This window comes from Trachurus trachurus (genome assembly GCF_905171665.1).
Source record: "Trachurus trachurus genome assembly, chromosome: 6".
Classification (NCBI taxonomy): Eukaryota; Metazoa; Chordata; class Actinopteri; order Carangiformes; family Carangidae; genus Trachurus; species Trachurus trachurus.
In genome coordinates this window covers 10,809,210-10,835,066 of record NC_139897.1, presented here as the reverse complement: position 1 = coordinate 10,835,066, position 25,857 = coordinate 10,809,210, and the positions used below count along the sequence as shown (strand labels likewise).

Below are 25,857 nucleotides of genomic sequence, written 5' to 3'. Positions count from 1 at the left end.
TTCATCGAGAAAATTCTTAATCATGCTCAAGTGGAATTTTTTTTTTTTAAAGGACTTAAGTGACAGGTATGAAGAGAAGTGTGTTCAGGTGTGACCAGCCGACAGCCCCAGGGAGCCAGACGTTATTCACATTTCACAATGACACCGAATCGGAGATGTGAAAAGATCTCCCAAGTCAGCAAAAGCTCAGAGGAGACAAAATGAGGGTGTGAGAGGAAGATAGAAAAATTAACTGCAGGAATTTTTATGTGCAAAAAGATAGATCAAGTGAAAAGGAGACACATAGCCATTTAATGAGCATGATGAATTTTAGGGCTGGGACGATATGCTTTTCTCCCGATTCGATTGTTCTACGATTTTTTGGATGGCGATTCGATTTAAATTGCGATTCTACGATATTGCCGATTCTCTCGATTTTTAGTCTGCACTTTTAACATTTATCTGCACACAAATACTGTAGGAGCCTATAAATTAACATACTCGATTATAAAGTGAACTTAAACCCTTTTCAAAGCCTGTACTCTCTGTATGTAAAAGAGGCTAACAAATACACATTGCACAATATTTAAAAAAATTAAAAAAAAAAAAAAAAATCGATTTAAAAATCGTCAAAAAAGATATCGCGATATCTATGTGAATCGATTTTTTCTCCCACCTCTAATGAATTTATTTTAGGATACAGGGACACATCAAAAAATAGCACAGAGCACATTTCAATGTTTTTCTCAAACAATAAGACAAAAATAACATATAATGATAAAGACATTCAAAATAGCCAATACAATAATGATTTATAGCTTGAGACGCCTGGACTGAGAATACCCTGGTTGCAACGTATTATGTATTGTCAGTATAAGTCTTCATAAAAACAGCAATAATGTCAGAGTGCATTCCATATATTTCCATCCACGGGCTCAAACAGCCAATTACCCTGAGACATGTAACGCCCCTGTCTACATTGGTGAAATAAAAACACGCTAGACAGCCGAAAGCAGGCCCAGGAGGGAGTCAGGGGGAAATGAAAGCATTGGGTGATTACATTAAGGATGCAATATTTCTGCACCAAAAAGGCCTGATTGCTCAGGGCAGAGTTGATGATCCCGGGCCTGGTTGCTTCATCTCCGCATCACAATGCTGCCTCATCACAATGCTGCTGGGAGTGGAAATACCAAACGTTTTGTTGCTCACAGCCATTCAGTGGCTGAGCATCTGCTCAGGGTCAGGAGCTCTCCTGGCTGACATTTCAGCAGTGGAGGTGGAAGACAAATGTGATGACACATGCTGCATTGTTGCTAAAGACTCAAGTTGCAACACAATGGATGAATGTTAATTGTTTTGATTGTTTCATTCACAACATTCTCATTTATAACTAGTAATCATCAGCAATGAAATCAACACAGTGAGGCAGTTTGTCTCACTGATCCTGTTAAATGGATCATAACTTTTCCCTGTAGCACTCACATAAACATTATTAAACCACATGCAAAAATAACCAGTGATTGACTGCACGGACTGTGGATGTTAACACTGTCAGATTTGTTTACATTTCACTCACATTAGTCAGCTTTTTAATTTTCATCTCTGCTCTTGATGCCTCTATCCTAGCTGTGGCACTTTTTAAAAATGCAGCCGACTGTTGAAGAAATATAGCTGTTTTGGGAAATACACTTATTAGTTTTTGTGCTGAGAGTCATGAGAAGATTAACACCACCTCCACCTCTGCGCTAAACAAGCTACAGCCTGCCAGTTAGCCCATCTAAGATCGAATACTGGAAACACAAACAGCTTTGAATGACTGTAGCTTCATGTTTAGCAGAGATATGAAAGTAGTGTCACTGTTGTCAGCAAGGAGGCAAATCATTGTATTTTCCATGTCGAACTATTGCTTTAAATACAGTAATTGCCCTTGCATGAGCTGATCACTATGTACAATGTTTCCCACACATACTGTATACGTATGTTTGTGTTTGTGTGGGAAACATTGTACATGAACATGGTTGCAGGAGTTAATGGCTTGGACACATATAATGAACTTCAACATTCACACTCAGTCATCTGATTTATTGCCAGAGCAGCGAACCATGGAAGGCTCTGTAACCCTCACAGTCATGATTAGGCTCATATGATATACACACACGCAGCACAACTGTGTCCTTGGATGACACACTAATGGTTTATCAATAGTTTTCCAGATGAAACATGTTTGTTTGCCCATCCACAAATATCTTCGACTGCCTGGTAAAACCGTACTCTGAGCTGCATGGGAAAAGACACAACAATCGCTGCACTACATTAAAGGATTAAAAACACAATGAGGCTCTGTTTCTCTGGTGATTGTGTGTGTGTGATGAAAAACCTGCAGCCTTGGCCAAAACAAGAGGTAAATCCAAAAAAATCAAGAGCCACAGTACACTGCGTCTGTCTGGAACATGAAGTTGCAGGATGATGATGATGATTAGAGCCCAGGACCACTTCAGTTAATTTTTGCAAATATTGTTTCATTAAATCCTACCAAGGCCTTGAAGGAGTCCCCAAAGGACAACTTAAAAACAAAAAAACAAAAAAACAACTGAAAGTTTAGAAGCATGCACCACTGCTTTGAAAGTAAATCTGGTGTCAATTCAATTTAGTAGATCTGATTTACCCTTGAGGAATAAATTCAACACATTTGGCAAATCCTTATAAATAAATACTGGGCACTGTAGATCCTTTCAATAATATGGGGATTATTTCTAAAACATGAAGTCAATGCTGAATAGGAGGAAGCAGCAGATGATCAAGAAACAGTATCACAGAAGTGATTAAAAGATAGATTGTGCTTCAGTGTTGTGTTGCAGTGGAGTGGTAACACCATCCTCCAAGCAGCATACAGTAAAGCCCTACAACCATCACTGCCATACTATGGTAGATGTAATAGTTTTTTTCCCCCAGTTTCAAAGAAAAGTGCTCAATTTGGAAGCTGGTATTTTTCACGAGAGCTGACTTTCTATCAGAGGCTTTTTTCAACAGACCTTTCCAGTGATTGCCTTCCTTCATCAGGGTGGCATCTGAGGTTGCTGCAGGTTTCTTTATAATAGGCCTACATCCTATTGATCAGGCATGTGACCTAGAAATCCAGTCCATACTCTTCCCTTTTTGACAGATTTAGATTATCTTGTACACCAGTTTGCACCTGTGGACAAAGTCAAAAATATCGGGCAGAGTGGGCTAAAGTAAGAAAACAACTGGCCCCACAGTGTGTGAGGCTCAGTTTCTCATCAGAGGCTTCTGCTCAGACGTCCTTGAACAAGACACTGAATCCTAATCTCCATCGACCCTGCACTCTGACCTTCCTATAAAGAGGCCAAGAGAAAAGAACGATAGGTCAAACAAATAAATAAACAATACTAAAGACACTGCAGCTATTCTGAGAGATGACTGGTAGGGGTGTGTAGAGGAGGGGGTACAGTATGTGGGCTAAAGGAGGTGGGGGAGGAGGCAGACAAACACTACAGCTGACGAGAGAAAGTGTTTGAAATAGACGCTGGCTATTTCCATCAAATCTCACCGCACTGACATGTTAATGGTCGAAGGACAATGGCACTAAGTAGCCTAAGAGCAAGACATAAACAGATCCAAATGGATACAACTGTCATCCAATTCAGGTGTTTATATTACACTCTGCATAATTCAGCGGGGTTGATTAATTCTACATTCTGGATGTAAAAAAAAAAGTGCGTTGCCACAGTAAACTGTAATCACATTACAGCAGCACAGGCAAATGTGAGATTTGGTTTTCGTCAAATTGGATTTCATCAATCGAGCCGTGGCGGACGGACAGATACAGAGATAGATCTGCTCATGAAAGTCATGAGGCGTTTTCTGTGGCACAGTTAAGAGTGGATTGATTTGCCCGGGGAAAGGTGAAGGAAAAGAATAGGCATGTCACTCAACAATAGGCCCACCACTTCTTCTGTCTCAGATTTCCCCGGACCTTGCCAAGCCTGGCAGGTGACTGGGTGAGACACGTGAGACTCCCCGCTCACCTGAGCTCACCAACTGTTGCCATGCCAACAAAAGATATGGCTCCAAGGCTTGATGGATGGATGGATGGATGGTGTGTGTGTGTGTGTGTGTGTGCGTGTGTGTGTGTGTGTGTGTGTGTGTGTGTGTGTGTGTGTGTGTGTGTGTGTGTGTGTGTAGAGACCACGACAACACCTGATCATAGTTGCACATAGGCAGTATGCTTCTGTCTTCTGAAAAGAGAAACATCAATGTAAATGACAATACAATGCAATGAGATTAAAGGACTATTACACCAATCAATGAGTAATCCCTTCTCTGGGTTCTTAAGGGGTACAGATTCACTCCTTAAAGCAAACTGCATTAAAAGTCACCTAGATTCCTATTCATTTTTGGACAACAAGTAATTTGTATGCCACACAGGCATTAGATGATCAGGCCCGGGCAATTCTTTGTAGAGAGATAAAGTCATTGCTTGCTTTATTTTTCCACAGGATTTGCTGATAATACAAAAGGATTCATAACAAGCCGCACTCTTCTGACAGAGTATTATGTCACTGTGTACAAAGCAAAGATGGAGCACACTCAAGAGGACCTCCTGGGATTCGCTCCTAGATATTAATCCAGTCCTCGACGGCTACAGGTTAGGTATCAATGAGGAAAACAGCGGCAACTTGTGTGTTTGTCATGCGTGAGCAGCCACGTATCTCTGCTGCCTGCTAACAAGCTGATAAAGTGGACTGCAGTGCAAGCTAATGTCTGCCATCGCTCTCCTGCTAATGTGTATGTGCCTTCTAATGAGCACACACACCCTTCACAGCTCCTTCTGCAAGCAAGATTTACTCCTGGTGTTGCTAGAGCAATTAAGCTCTGCCATAGGTTTCTGGTTCATTAGATAACCATTATGAGGACAATAGCTCTGTTCGTTTGTATCTAACATTACCATGATATTCCAATTACCAAGCCAAGCATTGGATTCTACCAACAAACATAGATAGACAGAAATTGTTGTGAAACTCTGAGGGCCATTCAACAAGCATCCACAGACTTTTCATAATCATGTCTTTGCTCAATTTGTACAACATGAACCAAAATGACCAATTCATTCACTGTTTATTGTCAGACTCACAATCGACAATAAAAACATACAACACTCAATACATACAGTAAAAACAAATCACTCAATCAATTCATCTGTCAATTTATCAGTATCAACAACATATCCTAGACATAAGAGATTTTAAGAAACTAAGAAAAACAGTGCTAAACAAGACAATCATACCAATGATTGTATCTGCATTGTTGTTTCTCCCCAATAATTTACAATTTTATGCAAAATGTAGGTTCATATTTTGCTCATGTTTGTCAAAATGAATATGAACATGCCACTTATGACAACCGAAATTAGGAAGTACAGAGAAACTTGAAGCTAAAAAAAAATCAGAAAGAATGGATGTTTTTGTTTTCATCCAATGGTTCAAAATAGTTTTTAAAGAGAGCAAGAGAGCTGTGGATTGACTCGCTGTGCTTATAAAGATTGTTGGGTAATTATTTTTCATTTTTTGACTCAAAGGGAACGGCAGATGAGAGGAGCGAACTGCAGCTACTGAGACGACTGATCTTATCTCATTGGTTGCATTTCATATTTTGTGATGATGCAGCATTATGGTGAATTCCCCCCATGATGATTAAGTGAAAACAGATTTTTTAGAAAAGGAAAAATTGAAATATCACACTGACATTAGTATTAATACATTTTACTTAGTATTCAGACATTATACTTAGTAGGCTACAGGCGTATATAGCCTCAAATCTTCTTGTGTGACATGACAAGTGTGTGACAGGTGTGACAGTGATGGGAATTTTCTGCCGTTGAGATCCAGGTCTATTGAAGCTGTCAGATCGGATGCTGACAGAGGACGGCCATTTTCAGGTCTCGCCACAGATGTTTGATACTTTCTGAATACACTGTAAATGTAAGATTTTACATGCTAAATTGACTTATCATGACTCCAATCAGTGGGTTTGACTGATCTCGACCCAGGAGTTAACGGTTCACTCACATTTTCCAGTGGAATGCAAATTGAATTGCTGACTATTCTCAGCCCAGGAGGAAATTCAGTCTGTGCTTTGCAGTCTTACACCCACAGAAGACAGAAAACGCCTTTAATGTTAAAACTAGCTCACATCAAATGACTCCATACGTCAACCCCTGAAATTGAACTAGAAATAGTTTAACCTCGGAGCAATCTTACCAACAGGTCACAATAGAAAAAACTGGACCAGAGGGAGAGTGACATTTAGTGGCATTAAGCAGACAAACCACTGCCGGCTCTGTTTGGAAACCTCTGACCTCTATAATTTCATGCCATTTCTCCTTTCTAATAACAACTATGAGTGGTAAAAGCACCAAATCTAAATCCTAATGAGAGCATTGACTGGGAGAGCTTTTGCAAATGAGATTCACTTACTGTACTGCTTCATTATTAATCTGCTGCAAAAGAAAGGCAATTCCTCAAAGGAAACAAATTACATTTATGCACGACTGCTCTCAACAGTCGACGAGTTTAAATTCTGTTTAATTAAGTATTGATTTTAAGAGCAAATACCTCCCTTTATTGCCTGGCTTTCTCCTTTTAGTCTGTTTTCGATTTCTGTTTATTTGCCTCTGAGTGGAAAGGAGCAATGCATTACCATAAATCACGTTAAGCTTACTGTCATCAGAATTCAGCTGCTACAAGGCTGCATCCCCGGAGTAATCTTTCACTGTAAACTGCCATGCCGCAAAAGTGCTAATTTAAAGATTTGATTCTTTGCATATTCCTCATGAGACAAAAATACCCGAGTGAATCTTATTATGTGAAGACATACTGACAAGCAAACTCTTAGGCTGTCACCTACAGGATATCGGAGGCTCCTGGGATTACTAATGACAACCTCTTGTCCTTTGGTTTACTGATTGCCCATTAGTTGCCAGTGAAGCTGCCCAGAACTTTCAATACAACACCACCACATACATTTTATTCCTTATTAACTACCCGACACGCCGCTCCCTGCCAACGCAGTATGTGCCCTCAGCTCATCTCATTTAATGGTAACAAGTCTGGAAAAGCTTGCATGAGGCTGGCTGAGTTTGAGAGACCATTGGATGGACAGGGAGAGGAGAATTTAATAATCTTAAATGCTCAAACCCCTCTCCTCCTCCTCCGCCTCTCCCTCTCAGATATTGCATCCTGCTTTCATGTGCCAGCTGGGAAAGAGAGAAAGAAAGCAAAGCCCCACAGAGGGTTTCTGACTACCTTTGGATCATGTGGCTGAAAGTGTGAAATTGTTGCCATGGTCGACTGATGCACCTGCGTGGATTCAAGTTTCTTAAGTGTGTGAAATTATGCCAAATAAAAAAAAGTCTGTCACAAGAGGAAGCAGACATTTTGGCAAGACAAGTTATTAGAAAATGAGAGTGTAAGTGTAGGTGGTGAACAGCTCTGAGCCGTGCTCTGTACAAGTTTCTCTCAGTCATTCACTATTGTGGTTATTTGCAAATTCTGAAGTTTTCAAGCTCCTCAATTATTCAACAGGTTTGGATCAACCTCAATCTTTGGCCACCTGTCCCTGAACCACTGGCATGCTGCCGCTTCACCAGTCACCCAGAACGAGTTCACGTCAATGCTTTGATCCCTCTCGGTGACGTCAACAGCACAGACCACCGGTCAGAATAAATGAGCCTGGAGGTGGGCAATTTAGCGACAGTAGCGATCTGTGACGCTGTAAGGAGTTTGTGCCAAAGCCAGTGTTTGTTGTCAGTAAATCTCACATGCTGTGGGGGCAGTGAGAGTTTAAAGTTAGCACACCAACTGTCACCTGTTGAGGGGAAACACGCCACCCACTCACGCACCTGTGCTCCTATTTAAATGCAAATAGGAAGTATGGAGGCACAAAGTAACGCATGTTTACTTTGCTTTTGAAACTTTGACCTTTTTATTTCTGTAGAAAGAAAATGGCTCAGAGGACCAAAAAGGTATCAAACATCTCGCACATAAGAACATTTGGAACATTTTTTACACAGATTAAAAGTTGAAATATTATCAAAATCATTTTTTCATTGATCAACACTCTTAATATGCCTCCAATTTAAAAAATCAACTGTGCATATTGATCATCTACAAGTTAAAACTCATAAAAACTGAGAAGTATCCACTGTATGGAATGTTACATATATGTCACATAGAGCTAATATGATAAATCCAGTGCTATGGCATAATCACATTGTTTTGCAAAAGCACAGCATCACACAATGTATGATAGCATCCCCGAGAGTTTTACAAACTGGCACAGTTTATGAAGAAGTGGTTTTCAAATGGATAAAGGCACTGGACTTTCAAAAGTCATGTATATTTACAGCAGACCTGACATGCCAAGCTTGCATGGTTTATGACTCGAACAGAGAACAGATAGCCAGCTGTGTTTTAGACACAGACAGGGCTGGGTAAAGAGGGTCAGTAAACCTGTGCTGGTAGGAATGCATTAGCGCTAGACTGCCCTCTGGTGTCACATTAAAGAATGATAAAATACCCTCCTCATAGTCGAGAAACACTCCCACCCTCTGCAGCCCGTTTGCACCCACAGGAACAGACACTTTGTTGTGCAGCGCCTCCACCTTCCTTTTGTCACAGCTGAGGCACCAGGAGTAGCTGTTGAAGCCCAGACGAGAGCTGTCCTTCTGGCCCTTCCTCTCTATCTGTCCCTCACTCAGCCCCACCTTCCATCGGCCCTCGTCCACCGACACGTTCACCTCCCAGTACCAGCGGCCCCCCTCCAGGGCACGGGAGGCAAGGACTTGTGGGAAGGAGCTGAAGCGAGCGTCGTGCTCCGTGTAGAACTGCTGAGCCTCGCTGTAGGTCACCCTCCTGTTGCTCTCCGACAGCTGCAGCTTGGAATGGGCTGTGTCTGCATCCAAGGAGGGGATAGTCCCATCTGTGCACAGGAAAGTAAAAATATAGCATTTTTTACTACAGGATGTATTTAGTCAATGGGTGAAATCAGATTCAATTAGTGAGTAATTGGAGAATTAACAGGTATTGGCATTAGAAAAATCCACTTTACTCACACAGCAGTCTGTAGAGGTCTCTGTCTTTGCCAGGCACAGTGGTCATGACCGTGTCCAGACGCTTCTCGGTCCACCTCTGCAAACATCTCAGCCGGGCCTGATCGACCTCCTCTGGAGCCTCGAACTGCTCCACAAAGTTCTCTCTGTTATTAGCCCTGACGAAAAGAAGAAAGAGACTTTAGACCTCTTTTTTCCTTGATGCCCCCATAAGATAGGGTATATCAACAAAGCTACACAGAAAAACATAAAAGAAACAAACAGATATAAAATAAACAAAGAGTAACACAATAAAGAAGAACATTAAATGTTCAATTTAAATTAACAAACATACAAATAAGCAAACTGCTTGTTGGTAAATATTAAGTGGTTATTTAAAAGTACCGGTAGCTGTTAATATTTTAGCAAACTTAGATAAAGCTTCTGTGTATATGGCTGCACAGAAACTGTACCCATATTTTACATCTGCCACAGACTGCAGCTGTTATAAGGAGCACGCTTGTAAACGTCTCCATTGATCTCTTTGTAGGTGTGGAGTAGAGGTCGGCCAATGATGATAGTTTGAAACAGGAAAAAGTCAAGAGCTGAATCCTAACAAAAACACTGACATCATTATGAACAAGTCCACAAGTTGGAAGCATTTTTTCTTTAAGCAGCTGATGATGCCATGCTTACAACCTTTAGCACATAACTCTACTTTTTGCTTTTCCGGGGGCTCGTTCTAAAAATGCCATCTATAATGTAAGAAAAAAGATCCAGTATTCAATATTTATATTTATGCATATGACAGAATAAAATTTGGTAATTTATGCATTGAGAGGGATGAAGCAACAGAACTCTGTGAGCTGCGGGCACAAAAGAAGAAGAACATGGCTCTAGTGGAGGAAGTGGAGAACCTGAACAAACGTGATGCTTGGACACAATCCATCCTGGAGCCCTGTTCACGTCTTTGACAACTGTTGCGTGACAAATTTCCTGTCCTGACGTTCCTTTGGGCTTTTTATATAATTCTCTGTCAGTGTCGCTACACAGGTATTTACAGAATTAAAAAAAAGCCAATTTAATTTTTTTTTTCACCAGTAAATCTGGTTCATCTTTGCTGTCACAGATGGACAGAACAATACCCACGGGCTGTAAAAAGCCCAGGTCTGGACTGATGCAGAGTTTCTAGTCTCTATATAAAAATAATCTCCTCAGAAAACAAACGGACTTGATTAAAACAGTAAGTACACAATTATGATGTCGCAGGTTTAAAAAAGAAAAAAAAACTCTTCTGAGGGAGAGAGGAGCTGACTGATACTTTAATGTTGGGCTGTTTGGCTGCTGGCTGGTGCTGAGGGAAAGCCTGTATGGGTCTTGCTATAGCAAAGACATGACCAACAGTCTTATCGTGCTTATAGTTTATGAATGAAGTTGTCTAAGTACCAAAGGCCTTACTCTGGCTTTACCTTAGCCTGACTTCTGCTTTAACAATAGTTTATTAAATGTTCCATCAGTGCTAATTATTCAGCCAAACAATTATTTGGTTGACCTCTGGTGTGGACAGCATCACTGTTTCTAGATAGACAAATCACTTTCTTCAAGTCTTTTTCCTTAATTAGGCTGAATGAACATTTAAAACGTGGTTAAATGTTCATGTGGGATATGTATCCTCAGTTGGTGGCACATTCAACTACTGACATGTTCAACAAATTGCTGCTTTTCATGCAACATGGCAGAAGTTGAAAGGAAAACACTTACGGTTGGGCGACTCTGCTGTACTCCTGTTATGTGAGAAAGAGGAAAAGGACATTTTCTGTGAGTTTTCATAACAGTTTATCTGATATGGTTTACAAACAAAGGGTGTTTCCCCCCTAACGTTAAACTTACCATAATGAAAGCCTGGTCCTGAATGCGTTTATCACCCTTGGCATCAGCCAGCCCCTCCAGGGAGTGGAGGCCTTGCTGCAGGGACAGCAGGGAGCTGCGGAGGTGGCTGAGTTTCTCCTCTAGTCCTCCCAGAACCCTGTTGTCCTCCTTCATCACACACTGAAGAGCTGATTGCTCCTCCTGCTCCAGGGCCTCTCTGATGGCTCTGTACTGCTGCTGCACCCCTTCTCGTGCCTCATTCAAAAGCACCTGGACATGGAATATATCAATCGGTGTAATGCAATGTTATATATTTCTCAGACAAAAAATAATTTCTTTTTCTTTTTTCCCCCCAAAACTTCTTCTTTTTTTGATGAACTTCTAATACCCATTAAACTCTCAACAGCAGTAATATAGTTTAATAATGTGACTATTTGAATTGAGAACTATTGTTAGACAGTTTTCTATGATTGCTTTCACACTAAAATTAGAGAAGCCTGAGACAAGGGGCCAAAGTGAGCAAATATATAAGCACAGTCTAATTCTCACACTACACACACATCTCTACATTAGACACAGAACTCTTATTCATATTTGAGTTATTTGCTACAGAAGCATATTGCATTCACATGAATAAAAAACAAAAAAAAAATCTGTTTTTTCTGAGTAATTTATTTTGTTGGTCTGTTTTTCGAGGTAATGGGCTCTATGCACAGCTCCAGCACTTCCTGAATTTAAGGCAGGTCCTTCATTTCCTGTCTTACATTATTGGACACACTGATTATTCCAGGCGTGTCTACAGTATTTCTGTTCTTCTGAGTTAAGTCAGAAAAAAATGACCTCGAAAACCAGGAGGAAAAATATTACCCCGAAAAACAGAAAAGCAATTAGTCAGAAAAACAGAAATTATTACCCCAAAAAACAAACCAAAAAGTAAATTACTCATGGATGCAATACGCTTCCGTAATTTGCCATTTCAAGGGCCTACCTTTTAAAATACCACACCTACAGTATGAACTGACTGATCCCACAAGCCCATCAAGTGTGCAGACACTTCATTTTAAACTCGTTAAACATTACATGAGTTGGTCTTCAACAAATATAGGTAGCAACAATGCAATAAGAGAAAGGGGAAGAGGAGTGTGAGCAATATTGGTTAACCATGTGGACTTACTTTGGAAGTCTCTTTCATTTGCGTAAATTCAGTCACTCTGTTCTTCACTTGCTGTTCAGCATCCTGCAGTTGTTTAATCTCTTCTTTCAGGTTCCCCTTGGGACAAAGGCACACAGAGAAAAAAAACACAGATTTACTGCTATGGCTTGGTTTAGACACATCCCAACTTTAAACACTATGTCTATAGTTTGCATGGCTGTATTCAACACTCACCCTGAGCTCTCTCTCTGCCTCCCGGATGCTGATGCACGCGTGGTCACGGTGGGAGCCGATGACGGTACACACCGTGCACACGCACACTCCACACTGGCGACAGAAGATTCTGTTTATCTCCTGGTGCTCCTGGCACCTCCAGGGAGAAATGTCCTCCACTGGAGGAACCAGGGTGTGGTTCTGGAAAACGGGGGAGTCCAGGTGAGGGCGCAGGTGCTCTGAACACATGGAGGCTCCGCACACAAGGCAGGTCTTCACAGCGGGCTGATACCCGGCTTTAGGGCAATAGTGGCAGGGCACAGGGCTGCTGCTTTTGTTTTCTGACCTGGAAAAGATGCCGGCAAAGCTCGGAGATCCTGGAGAGGCAGCAGGGCGATTTGGGAATTTCAGAGGAATCTTGACATGTTGCGTTGGAGACTTATCTCCACCTGGTGATGAGACCCCAGGGGTGGTATCAGATTTGGCAGGTGAGGCATGATTTCTTGTCACTTGTGTGACTTTCTTAGGTGTTGCAGGAAGAGGTGCATCACATAAATCTACTTCATCCGAGCTGTCAGCATCATCCAATAGAATTTCCTCTGGTTTACGGTGCTGGCTCTGCTGGACTGAGATGCCTTGTGGGACATCAGACACCACCTTGCTGTCAGACTTGTCACTGGAGGATGAGCCGTCACCACGCTCAGACCGAGCAGACTCTGGGTGCACCGTTCTACTGGCTGTCTCCACACCTGTTGACTGCCCAGGTTGGTCTGAGAAGGAGGTGGTGGGAGTCTCTGTGTCGATGGGGCGCTGAGGGGGAGTCTCTACTGCTGCTTCCACAGTTGATCGCTTTGTGTTGGGCTGCTCTGGTGCAGGTGTGCTGGCCTTTCTCTTCCCCAGGAGTGTTCTGGTGATAGATGCTACCCTTGACGTTGAGTCAGATCTGTTATGTTCACTGGATGTGGCTAAAAAGAACAGAGGATGGGGGTTGTTTAGCACTTTCAGAGCAATATGCACATACACTCACAAGCTGCTGTTGATCAGCACATCTGCCCTAGAATTGTACAGTCTATTGAGCAGTTCTGTTGAGTTGAATAATGTAACTTCTGGTGAAATCATTTTTATTAATGACATCTGTCAAAGACACTGTATCTAGGTTGGTTTAGTCATGTTATGGCCACAACCCAATCCACATTAAATCCACTATCCACTTAAAATAACTTGCAGCTGTCAAGGCAACTGTATGGTAATTAGTTACTGCTAGGTGTCAATCATAAGCAATGGAACAGATTTAATAAGGTGGAAGTGGGAGGTGATTTATGCCAAACACAGGAAAACTGCGCTGCCGCATACTTGCACTGACCATGTCATCGACAAGTTAGACTTTTACCCTCACTGCCTTATCTCCTAAAGACAACAAACTTTGGCCTCAACATGAGTATAGTATTAGATTGATCCTCTGGCCACTGGCATTGTTAACAAACACACCGTTAGTCTAGACAAGTCACACAAGAGACAATGATGTTTCAGAAATGTAATTTCACTTGCTTGTAGTGTAAAACTTTCAGACAGTATTGAGGGGTTGTACTTTTTACTTTTATACCACTACAACAACACATAACTTGTAGTCATGCTTCAGATGTCTATACAGATAATAACCCTTGTTTATATCGCACCTCTCAAAACTAAGCTACAAAGTGCTTCACAATTAACAACAGGAACCATAAAACAATAAGCATTTAATTAAAATCCCAAACATTGAAAGGAAGATGCTAAAAAGTACAACAGAGCCACTCCTCAACAAAACGGCTCAAACAATAGGCTAATGCTTAAGAAAAGATTTAAGAGGCTCCTGAGCCTGAGATCTTCAGGCAATAGACTCAACAAACTGCAAAAGCTCAGTCGCCTTTAGTGATCAGTTGAGATTCAGAGGAACCTAGTAGTGTCTTGCTGGACGCTGGACGATCACCGAGTCTCACAGAGAGTCAGCAGGTTGCAACTCTAAACCTCATAGGTAGACACAGTGAAGAGCTACAAGGACTGGGGTGATATGGTCTTGATATGTGTTAAAAGCCTGCAGAGTTTTTAACTAATTGTAGATGTTGCAATTTAACCCATATTGGAATAAATAGCTTTACAATAGTCAAGTCTGGAAGCAATAAAAGTGTGTAAAACCTTTTTTGCACCAAAAAACCATCCCTTGGTTGTGAATACTGTGCAGACAATAGAAGGTATAAATGTTCCTGGATATAGTGAAGAAGGTAACGTAGGTTCAACTGCTCATTGCATATAAAATGTCACACAAGAATGAAAATTAGCTGTTACCATTTTAAATTGCCTGAGGTGATGTCTTTGGATAAAAGCAAAGAGGCAAATCTAACTTCACCTTGACTACAGGACTGAAGAGCTGCCTACACTCCAGAGCATCAATACCACTACAGCAATGATAACTAGAAAATTTCCTCTCGGGAAATTTTGAATGGGCCACGGGAGCTACTGCGGGTTGTGCCATCTCTGTCAACATGGGAATCAAACCCACGATCTTAATGTCAAGACAGAGCTGATCAGACAGACACATGATCATCTTTCTATAAGCACTGATATGGAGGAGCTGTAATCACATTAGGTTAACTGTGTGTGTGTGTGTGTGTGTGTGTGTGTGTGTGTGTGTGTGTGTGTGTGTGTGTGTGTGTGTGTGTCACATGAAGTTACCTGTAGAGTGTGGGAGAGGAGTGCGCGCTTCCGCGCGCATTTGTATGTTACCTGTGTGTTTTGATGTGTGTGTAACTGTAATCACATGAAGCTGGCTCTAGAGTCTGTGTGTGTGTGTGTGTGTGTGTGACTGACTTGACACATAGTTAGTTAGTAGCTGCATCCTGTGTCAGTCTGATTTAGCTGTGTCGGTGTTTATAAACATGTAAACGAGCGCCAGGTGGATTGTTTATGAAGTTAACGAGCTCTGGCCTGAGGATCAAAGAGGTTACCACGGCAACTCCAGGTGGTTACCACGGCAATAGGGGCCCCCGCAGGCTGAGACAGACAGAAACGTGGAGAAAAAGAGCCATTTTCTGCCTCTGCACCGGTCTCACATTTAGGCTTAGCATGACAAAACGGTAACTCCTATCAGAACAAAACACAGATCAACGTTGCTCTAAGGACTTACTGAAACTTTTGGTACGATTTGGTGTTTCTACAGTAAATATTTTGGCGACGCTGGCAGTTTTAAAACATCAGGCCGTTCTGCTTCTCTCAGAAAATATTTGTATTGGAGTCTATGAGGAGCAGAGACAGACGTGGCCGCACTTAGAGGCTCAGAGTTTAAATTCTGTAAGTCTCTCTGATATTTTGAGCAGATGATGAGTGACAGGACAAGTTTGTCTTACAAATTCTGAAAAAATTATGTGTGTAGAGTGTAAATTGTGGCCGGGCCGAGTTTGGAAAGAGAAAAAATCTGGAGTTTTTCTGGCATCTCTCCCACTCTAACCGACGATGTCACGCACTCTGACACGAACATTCCGTCCAATACACACCCATTATAATCTCATAATTTCTCCAAAAATGATCATGGTCATTGAACAGGGATTGATCAAAAACTATATGACCTATCAAAACGTGGAGTAAAACGACAATACACAAGACTTGTGTCTACTGTTTAAAGTTTAAATGGAGTCTCTAGGTGAAAGTATGCCTGAGCAGTAGACTTTTGTTAAACTCCGATGATTGGTCTTTTTCGGTCTTTTTTTTTCGCCCGTCCCATTGACTTACATGCAAAAATTTTGCGCAGTTTTTCGCGACTTACGTCGCGAAAAATTCGTACACTGTTGAGAAAAGTAATAGCACACCGATCCCGATCAGGACGCACGTTTTGATATATAATATGTCCTGCAACTCTTCGAGTTGCAGGACTAGTAGCGAATCGAAAATCGTCCGGAAGATGAAAAATAAAAACTAGGAAAAAATCCACACAATAACAGTAGTGCCCGGTGCGATTGCCCGTGGCCCTAATAACGATTATACAACAGTTAGTTCCGACCGGTCCCAACCGAGCAATTTGATTGGACAACGAGACATTCCATAGTGCTGATATACAGTATAACAGCACTGGGACTTTTCACAGACATAATCACTCCGCTGTTCAGCAGTGGACAGGAGCTAAGTCAGAGCCACACTCCCCATACAGGAGCTGCCCCATCTCTCTGCTGCTGCTGCTGCTGCTGCTGCTGCTACAGTTATAAACGGACCTGAACATTAAAACCTGGACCTGACCTGGCCAGTCTAATTGGAGATACATCTCTACTAAACCCGGCTGGAAAAAAAAATCGCCGCGGGGGCAACTACGTTTTGACGGTGATGTGTTTTGATATTAGCGTTAGCTGTTGTTAGCCACGTAGCTCAGCTACTTAGCTTCAACTATGTTTATATTGATTACATAGCAGATAAACAAATGTAATACGGTATCGATAACGTCTCTGTGTGTCTTCACGCTGGTCCTGTTGCTCCGGTGCTGATCAGACACGGGCTCAGAACCAGAACCAGCACTGGAAGCAGCTCGGTGGAAAACCTTGTAGCTAGTAGCAAGCTAGTATGAAATGTTTATGTGTTGCCTGGCAACAGCCTAGTCTCCCTTCCAGTTGCGGAACTATTTCTGTTGGCGGAGCCAAATAAATGATTAAATAAACAAACAAATCATAATCTCTTGTAGTTTATTACTGTTCTAAAATGCGCTCGTAGCACTGTTGTATAAAAGCAATATCGGTGTGATTATCGGTGTGATTATCTGCGGCACTCGGCCTGCGGCCTCGTGCCTACGACCGAATCACAGCCGTGCTGATATACAGTACAACAGCACTCCCTCTCGTGTGATATTGCTTAATAATCATCATCATCATTGATAATAACAACAGCATAGGCTATGCTACTGTACATGTTGCTAAAACTACAATCAACTTACTCAAGTTGTAACGTTGTCTTTACTGCAGGACATTTACTTGTGATGGAGTACTGTTATATTACATTCACTTAGGCTAAATCATACAATTTCAACTGGATTTTGTTTCTTCTTTTTTTTAAAGAAAAAACAGTCCACTGTTAATTAAGGAGCTGAAGTAGCTGAACACTGTTGTGAGCCCTCATGTGTATTTTGAAGTATCAGCCTGTTCAGCGGATACCTGCCGGAAGTTAGCTAAATTAGCTCAGGTTACCCTCCACTCACACATCCACATGTGTTTAACACGCCACTAAATCAACAGTCATCTCCAACTAAGCGGTCACATGGTGTTAAACCAGCCGCCACTGTACCTGCAGCGCTGCGGGGCTGAGCGCGTCGAGCCGGGGCGGGCGGCCGTATGAGGCTGCGGTCAAACGGCAGAGTCTGGTACGTGGTGCTGCACCTCCACTCCGGACAGCGGTACGGCCCGTCCGGGGTGACGCTCCACAGGTCCCCGATGCAGCGGCGGCAGAACCGGTGGTTGCACTTCAGAGTGACCGGCTCCCGGGTCAACTCGTCGCACAGCGGACACCTCGCCGGAGTGTCCAACGATGCACCCATTTTGTTTTGGCTGATGTTTAGTTTCTGTTTCCGGGATGTCAAACAGAGGAGGCGGGGCTAGACTTTTGAATCCCGCTTCCCGTCCCATGGCGCAACTCTTAAAGGTGCAGCCATCTAAATATAATACATCCATGGTATCGCAGCTGGAATAAATTGATAATGGGTAACATTACTGTGTTGATTATTATGTATCATTCCTGTGTTATTCTGTAGCACGTAAAATACACGTATTTTTGAAAGGTTGTATACAAAAGTCGAGGTTATGAGATAAAACGTCATGATAATGAGATTATAATAAAGTTCTACTTGTGAGATAAAATGTTGAAATTATGAGATAAAAGATAATAAAGATCATTATGGAATAAGTAGCCTAATAAAGCCAGACACTTGATGTATCACTAGAGGGAGAGCAAATTAAGAACAAGACAGGACATTTCAAAATAAGACAGGACTATTAATTGAAACACAAAAACACAAAGGCTACAGGTTTCTGTTATGGTTTTGTCTTGGCCAGAGGTTGTCAACAGATGATCAAATCACACTTTATATCCATCATGGTACCACTGCACTTTCTCAAATCAGAAGGTCAGCAGGTTTCCTGTTAGTGATTTCCCCAATTACTCATGTCTTCCTGTTATTGTACCCCCTGCCTTCTGTACTGTAGCCTACCATCCTCACAGACTCCACACACTCTCTCACATCATTGCACTCAGCATCATGTGAGCACAACTAATATACCATTAGCAGGCTGAAAAGATATCTTTTAGGGATCAGGGGCAGGAGGAGCCAGTGGAGACCATGTAGAGTGGGTCTAAAGGGTCAAGGGCAGAGCCGTGGAGAACAGAGGGTGTTTTAATTCAAAAGATCTAAATATGAATTTCAGTGTGCTAAAAGAGGAGGCTCTATCTCTGTGGTTCCCAACCTTTTTTGGCTCGTGACCACAAAAAAAAATCACAAATTTCTGGCGAACCCATAATCATGTGATCATGGCATTTGTATCAGGGATCATTTGCTGCATTTTGGGGTCCCGACCCCAAGGTTGAAAAACACTGCTCTACTCATGCTCAGGAGCAGCAGCTTGTTGTTGTTGTTTAAAAGCATGTCTGCTCTGGTCTGGATGAATCATAAAACAGGGAATTAGTTATTTAGTTTGCATGTTAGTGCTTGTGATTCCCACGTCAGGAAGTTTATAGGTTTAACAGCTACCAGCCTTTTTTCCATTTTATTCCATTCCAGCTTTTATTTTATTCCATTGTTTTCGAGGCAAATGCTTGCCAGAAAACTGCCCCTGACAGGAACGCGCATCAGCTGTTTTGCATGAATTTACCTTGAAAACGACTTTGTCTCGTAACGTTCCATTATTATCTCATAACGTGGTGAATGTGCAGGTCACAACTTGTCCATGAGAACGTTTTGGAGTTGTTGGATTGTGTATTTGATGAGTTTGATGAGGGAAACCAAGAAATCCCATTGGCCTCCGTAGCGTATACTGTAGCTCTGAGCAGCTTGCGGCTCGGCTCGGCCGTTCTAAAAATAGCTTGCACCGACAATTAAAGGTAACGAACCTACTGCTATGACTTTAGGGATTATGGCAATGGGCCAATTTGCCAAAATGCTGTTGAACTATCCCTGCAAAGCAGCCATGCACATCAAGTGAGGCAGGAGGTGCTGGACTCAAAAAACAAATTGAGTCTAGCTTTGTAAATGTTATCAGCTCATGAACCACCCCATATTAAACAGGACAGTTGAATGATCTTTTTAATGGGTACATTCTCTTCCCTTATTTATTATTATTAATTCAGTCTTTATACGGAGGAAAACATTCTCAAAAGTATATTCATTATAGATGTGTTGATACAAGTATTACGTTCATGTAGCTGTGGCTGGAGCTAATGTGTTGAGTAATTAAAAGCTTCTTGCATGCCCATGATCCATCTGTTTGAACATGCAGAGACTAGGCTGAGATTTTCAATGGCTGTGCCAGCACTTCTTCCAAGCAATTTTCCCCGCCCCCTAGCAGTTTGTATCTTTCATGTGCCATCACTGCGAGTTTGTCCCAAACCTGTAATCAGAATACTGCTATCATTTTAGGTGGTCATTGAGCTGCAATGAAATGCAATAAAAAAAAAAGCAAACAAAGTTACTCCTCCACCCTCTGGATAGCCAAAATGACTCCCTTGAGGACAATGAACTGCGGACAGCCATAAGAGTTCTGGAAAAACCTGATATGGGCCGACAATATTTAGAGTTATGATCAGTAAAAAGCTTTTTAACTATTCTCTTCTCAGAGGAGAAAGCCATCTGAGCCACAGAGGCACTGGTTGTTGCTATTTTGCCTTAAAGCACCAGATGAGAACAGTCCTGTCTGAAAGTGGTAGAGGTCTTGTTTCTCTCCACAGCATTCTTGTCTGTATTGTAGTCAAGACATGTGACTTGGATAAAAAGATTTTTGTGACTTGTGAGTGAGAGGTTAATCTTATAATCTCATAGCAGTTTTGTCTCAAAAAGATTTTTTCTACATTTTCGTACCATCCATGTTGCTTGGAAGTAAGAAGTCAGTTTTAGTCTACTGCAAAGCTAAATGTTATGCTCTGAATTTTTAATGCACCTATATGTAAATTAAAGGTCAGCATAGATAAATACATAAAATAAACAGTTTAAATTAATGTGATAATATACAAAGTTATATAATTTCCTTCCCTCTACCTTTTCTCCTCAAATGCATTTTAATTGCTATGAAAGGGATACTGTAGCCTAGATACTTCAGTTCATACCAAAATCAATAATTCACCAATTTTCTACTCACCTACCAAGCCTTGTTGTAGTAGAGTGCCACAATTAGCTTGGCTGCGCGAGAGCCATGCGCAAGATGCGCGAGATTTGCTGCAAGGTGTTCTTCCGCCTCGCACAGATCTCGCATGCGCACAAACATCAACAGAGCCACTACTGCTACGACAAGGATAAAAACAGAGATAAAAATATTTTTTTCCGAACAACTTTTTCATGTGGCGGCTTCAGGACTCTTGGGTCAGTACGGACTAGCAGTATGGAGGTATTTGTATGTTTCATAGTGTGTGTTTTGGACAATTCAAAAGTGAGCTCTATTTGCCGCCATTATATGAAAGTCCGTTGCCAGCTGGACCCCCCTGGAACTCCAAAAGCGTTTCGACAAGTCCGAAAGTTCTCTGAACCCTTCCTTGGCATGACGGTGAGTCTATCGATTTTGGGTGAAGTATCCACATTGGTGCACCAATGTGTTAGGTAGGCCTATCTAACATGTGATATTAGTGGATGGTGTGGTGATATTATTGAATGAAACATCCATGACAAATTAATGTGTAATATGGGTGAATGCTATATGTTTAACTGCAGAGCTTGAGCTGGGATTGTTTTGTTGAATTTACCATGAAAGGAATGTAGAGTAGACTATGACGTCTCTGAAAAGGAAACCCACCAGAACAGGTTGAGCATTAGGCTAATGTTTGTTCTTTGAGTGAGTCAAAGACTCATTGGCAGTGCTTGTAGGCTATTTGTGCACCATTTATGTGGCCTTATAGCTGTCTTCTTAACAATATTACAGCAGCAAACCTAAGTTGTGACTGTCAAATATGCCACCTAACTCCAGAGCACAAATTGGAAGACTTGCAAATGCTAAGATTTTAAAATGTCTGATTCTGGTCACACTTGATGCAGCAGAGACAGAGAGATCCTGATATGGGTCAAATTAATTGTTATTTGCACTGCAGGATTTCTGCTTTACATTTGAATATTTGTGATTTTCATGCTCAAGCTTAAACATTCTGCCACATGTCATTGTGCCCCTTTGACAAATAAGAACCTTGTGAAAATGAACAAAAAAAAAATCAAGACAAAGTTTTACAGTGAAAACCTTTATTAAGTGTTCATATATTCTTTAAAGGAATCTCTTAAATTGCTGTAAGTTAACCTTCTCCTCATTTGCTAATTGTTTCGTATCTATAGAATAACTATTTACATAAGAACAAATCTTGGCTGGGACGGGCCTTAAACATCCATTATCACCAAAGTTCAACCCAGGCACACCTGTCACCTTTTTACACAATACTCCAACTCCATTATGTTACCCTGTATGTCCCAAAAGAAAACAAAAGGGAGAAAGGGGGGAAAAAGAGAGAGAAACAGAAAGAGAGAGCTGGAGACAAAGACTGAGACAGGCAGATTTAGCTACACAACAGGACAATTGTGTGTGAGGCTGGCATATTGGATCACTAGCCCAACAAACTATTGCACACAACACATTCGCGCTAACATTCACATACTGCATGCACTCACGCTCACTCCAATTCAGCCATTGACCTCCCTGCACACACACACACACACACACACACATACAGAAGCACACTCGCACAGCAGCTACAAGTCCTGCAGCAGACAGTCCTAATAGCCCCCATCACAGTGTAGATACCACAGACTATAAAATATTATATTTCTTCTCAAACTGAAGCGCTGTGGAAAGTTAGCTAGCAGGGCATTGAATGAGTTTTGTTAAAATTCCTAGAACATCTTTAATATTCACTGTACATACTTTGTAAATACAAGTTTTTTTCTCTTTTGGATGATAATATTCTTATAAAACAGTCTAAATTTTTTTTTTCCAGTAAATGAAGAGGAACAAAGGAGCATATGAGCAAAAGAAGAAACTAAAACTTTCATTTCATTGTCAAACCTTACATATGAAACACAACAGATTTACAGCAACCCGATATTATCTGAAATTGAGCAGTTTCTTCTTTTCACAAATAAAACATGACACACATTCTGAAGATGATACACACAGCTAAGTGTTAACATATTTTAATATTTGTTATTACAGTTAATGTATTGTTTGCGTGGATTGAATGTTTGTACAGAACTGTTGTGGACATGAGTGAGGTGGCAGATGTGTAGATGTGTGTCTGTGCTCGTACTGCAGGTGTCAACCCTGTGTCCTCTCAGGTAGGTAGTGGGTAGTCCATAAACTTCTTGACGGAGTAACAGTCTCTGCCCCTGCCATGGTCTATGTAATGCAATGCAAGGGGTTAGCTTGGTAGACACACTGGGATAAAAGAGCACTGGGCACCATCTAAGTGTTGGAAATGATGTGGGGGCTGCGAGCAGGATGGATGGACTTCAAGGGGAGGGTGACACCGGGTGTTTGGCAGGTGGATGTAAAAGGCAGGCTGGCTGGTTCAATAATATTCCTCTCCTCTACAGATCTCGACTGCCTCCTTCCCTTTGAGTTGATGTTGAGGGGCTGGTACTTTATGGAAACGGACACATGGTGATTCAGGGACCTGAGAAAGAAGAAAGAAAGAGTGAGTGAAAAAACTTTTAAATTATATATGATCAGTTTATAAAACAGAGCATTGTTAAAGATTAAAACAGTGGTTCCAAACATTTGTGACCCCTGCATTAAAGCAATCTATGAGTTAGGCTATGTACAGTTCCACCAAAGGTTAGGATTTCCCCTCTAAACTTCATTAAATAACACCTTGACACACAACTAATTTGAAACTAATTTAAATTTCTGCAGCAGTCTTCGTTTTGTCTTCTTTCATACCACATTAAACATCTCTGATTCATCCTGTGCCCTGTGAAAACAAAACTGCTGCCTATAATGCACAATTCATTGTACATGTTGTACCACTACTTTATTAGGTAAGACAAACAATAACATTGGAACAGTGTGCAAAAGGACACTAAGGCATAATTAAAACAGTCATAAAACCCTTACGAACAATTAAAAGATAGAAATGAATAACAAAAAATAAACTCTAGAATAGTCTTTTGAAATAAAACATAAATGCAAAAGTAAAAGGTAAAATGCAGCCTTTGACTAAAAGGCACCAGCAAATGGGGAAAGTCTTCAGCCATGTTTTAAAAGAACTTGGGGTCCTTTATTAAATGATCTGAGTATGTCTTATAACACGATTCAAGGTACTTCATTGTTTGTGTCCTTGTGATGCTAGTTTATACCACATACAGAGTGAAATATTATTTTTTTTTCCTCCATGACATTTACTTATTAGCTATTATTAGTGGGTATTACATAGGTTCAATTTTACACACTAAACCTTTTAATATACTCATTCACACCTAATAGTGTGAAGTTATTAAAACTGACTTCACCTTGAGCAGCTACAATAATAAACTGCTATTTTCACTGTATGACAGCTGTATGACAGCAATGATAATAGTAAATGTTAAAAATGTACAATATGTTAACATAAACAGTCAAATTTTGTGTGGTGGTTTAGACATCAGACACTGTTTGATCATGTATGTGTATAAGCTGTGTTTGGTTCTTACTTACAATATAGTTTTGTTTAGGCGTTGCCTCCCTCTGCAAAAAACAAACAAAACAGAACCACAGAGAAAAATATTAAAGCACTACAACATGGGACTCAAGGTCATGCTATTAATAGTCCCATGTTCACACGTTGCTAGACACATGCACTCTTCACAGTGTCTGGCTGTACTGCACACAAACACCAGTAGATGGCATCAGGGATGAGCTAATTGGTAAAAAAAAAAAAAAACTATCAAGCTGTAATGAATAATTCATAAATGATAGAGCCAGAGCCCTAAACTAAGGAATGGCACATCACTGGGCAGCACAATGAGGCCATTTATTGACTAGTAAAGCTACTGATAATCCTTTTCAACTTTTCTCTCTGTGGCATTGTCTTCATCTTTAATCTTGTTTCTTTGTCTCTTGTTTGCCAGCTGAAGGTCACTGGGGTTGGGAATGAGAAAACTGAAATTATGCAGACTTTGTCTTATTTTACTTTGCAGATGATTACTGTAGATATGTCACAGTGATTATGTTACATGTTTCTCTCACAAGAGAAATGTACACTCATGTGATGCCAAACTGAGGACTCAGTCTTTCCAAGCCCCCTGTGCCCCTTTTAAAATGCAGTCTTCCTCTCTCACTTTCACTCTGTCACTTTCACTTCACTTCTCTTCTGTGGTTTGCTGGATGTCCATGCCTGTCTGGTTCCATTACAGGCTACATGGCATGGACATACTAATCCCATTTCCCACTGGGAAACATACCTGGACCCAGTCCTTGTCACAGTATCTGACTGTGTGGACCTGTGACTCTGGTCCAGAATTGCATAGATGCCAGTTGAAGTGAGGCCAGTTTTACCATCTCATCCCCTCACTATATTGTAGATATCTGCTGGGGCAGTGAGATCTGATGGTGGTAAAGTCAGTCAGACATTCTTTCTGTCTCTGGACCATTGTCCTGTCATTGTGCAGTAGGAAGCAGATGTCAGATATGCTAAGATAAAACTGAAAATGTCATCTAAGTAATGTTAAAAATCCTTAAACACAGAGGTGGGTTTGTCACTTCATTGTGAATGACATTTGTTAAATCCCTATTCATTCATTGATGAAATGCATATTATTTGAAAACATAAGACACCTGTCTCTGCCCTAAAAAGAGAGAGAAAAAAAACGTTGTTTTGTGTCCCTGTAGATTTAGTTTCATTCCAAAGTAGATCATGACAGCATCAGAAACAGGAAGAGTTAAAACAAGTGCATGTGGTTGTTCATTTGTTTGTTTTTTAGCACATCAAACTTCTTAACAAAATCCCTCCATCATGTCCAAATTGTACATTTCATGCTTTCTGATTTTAATGTTGCTTCTTTTTTTTTTAATTGAAGCTGCATCAAAAGCTCATTACATCAAAATGTTGGCTCTCATTTATCATAAACACCAGTAAACACACTGACTGTGATCCTGTTATGAATTCAACTCACATAATCTGGTTGCCAGACAAGTGTATGTTTTATCACTATGTTAATGGGGGTGCACTTTCTCTTTTCACTCTAGTAGAAAGTTGTAATAAATCAGGAGTCTATGCTTCAAGCAAGCTTTAAAGTACTCTCATTTGCAAGTATCTGCTTTTGTCAACCCACTATAGCAGCATGAATTGCACTGAGAGTGCACTTTTAGACTAA

The 25,857-nt window shown here is 41.0% G+C and overlaps 1 protein-coding gene across 1 annotated transcript; it reads right to left on the bottom strand.

The window, feature by feature from the left end:
- Positions 1–7,999: 7,999 nt before the first annotated feature.
- LOC310986864 (tripartite motif-containing protein 14) lies at positions 8,000–17,875 on the bottom strand. The gene is made up of 7 exons (XM_083972967.1): positions 17,619–17,875; positions 12,342–13,285; positions 12,129–12,224; positions 10,976–11,224; positions 10,847–10,869; positions 9,110–9,264; positions 8,000–8,976 (listed from the first exon to the last, which is right to left on the bottom strand). The coding sequence occupies exons 1-7, from the start codon at positions 17,866–17,868 to the stop codon at positions 8,432–8,434; spliced, it is 2,262 nt and encodes a 753-aa protein (XP_083829093.1). The 5' UTR covers positions 17,869–17,875; the 3' UTR covers positions 8,000–8,431.
- Positions 17,876–25,857: the final 7,982 nt, after the last annotated feature.

Bases quoted from the DNA above. Each gene is read 5' to 3' on its own strand.
- LOC310986864 (XM_083972967.1), bottom strand. From the start codon at position 17,868: ATGGGTGCATCGTTGGACACTCCGGCGAGGTGTCCGCTGTGCGACGAG. The intron at 12,225-12,341 runs GTGAGTGTTGAA...CTTTGTCCCAAG, and splicing joins AGGCAGAGAGAGAGCTCAGG to GGGAACCTGAAAGAAGAGAT. The intron at 10,870-10,975 runs GTAAGTTTAACG...CTCACATAACAG, and splicing joins AGGACCAGGCTTTCATTATG to GAGTACAGCAGAGTCGCCCA.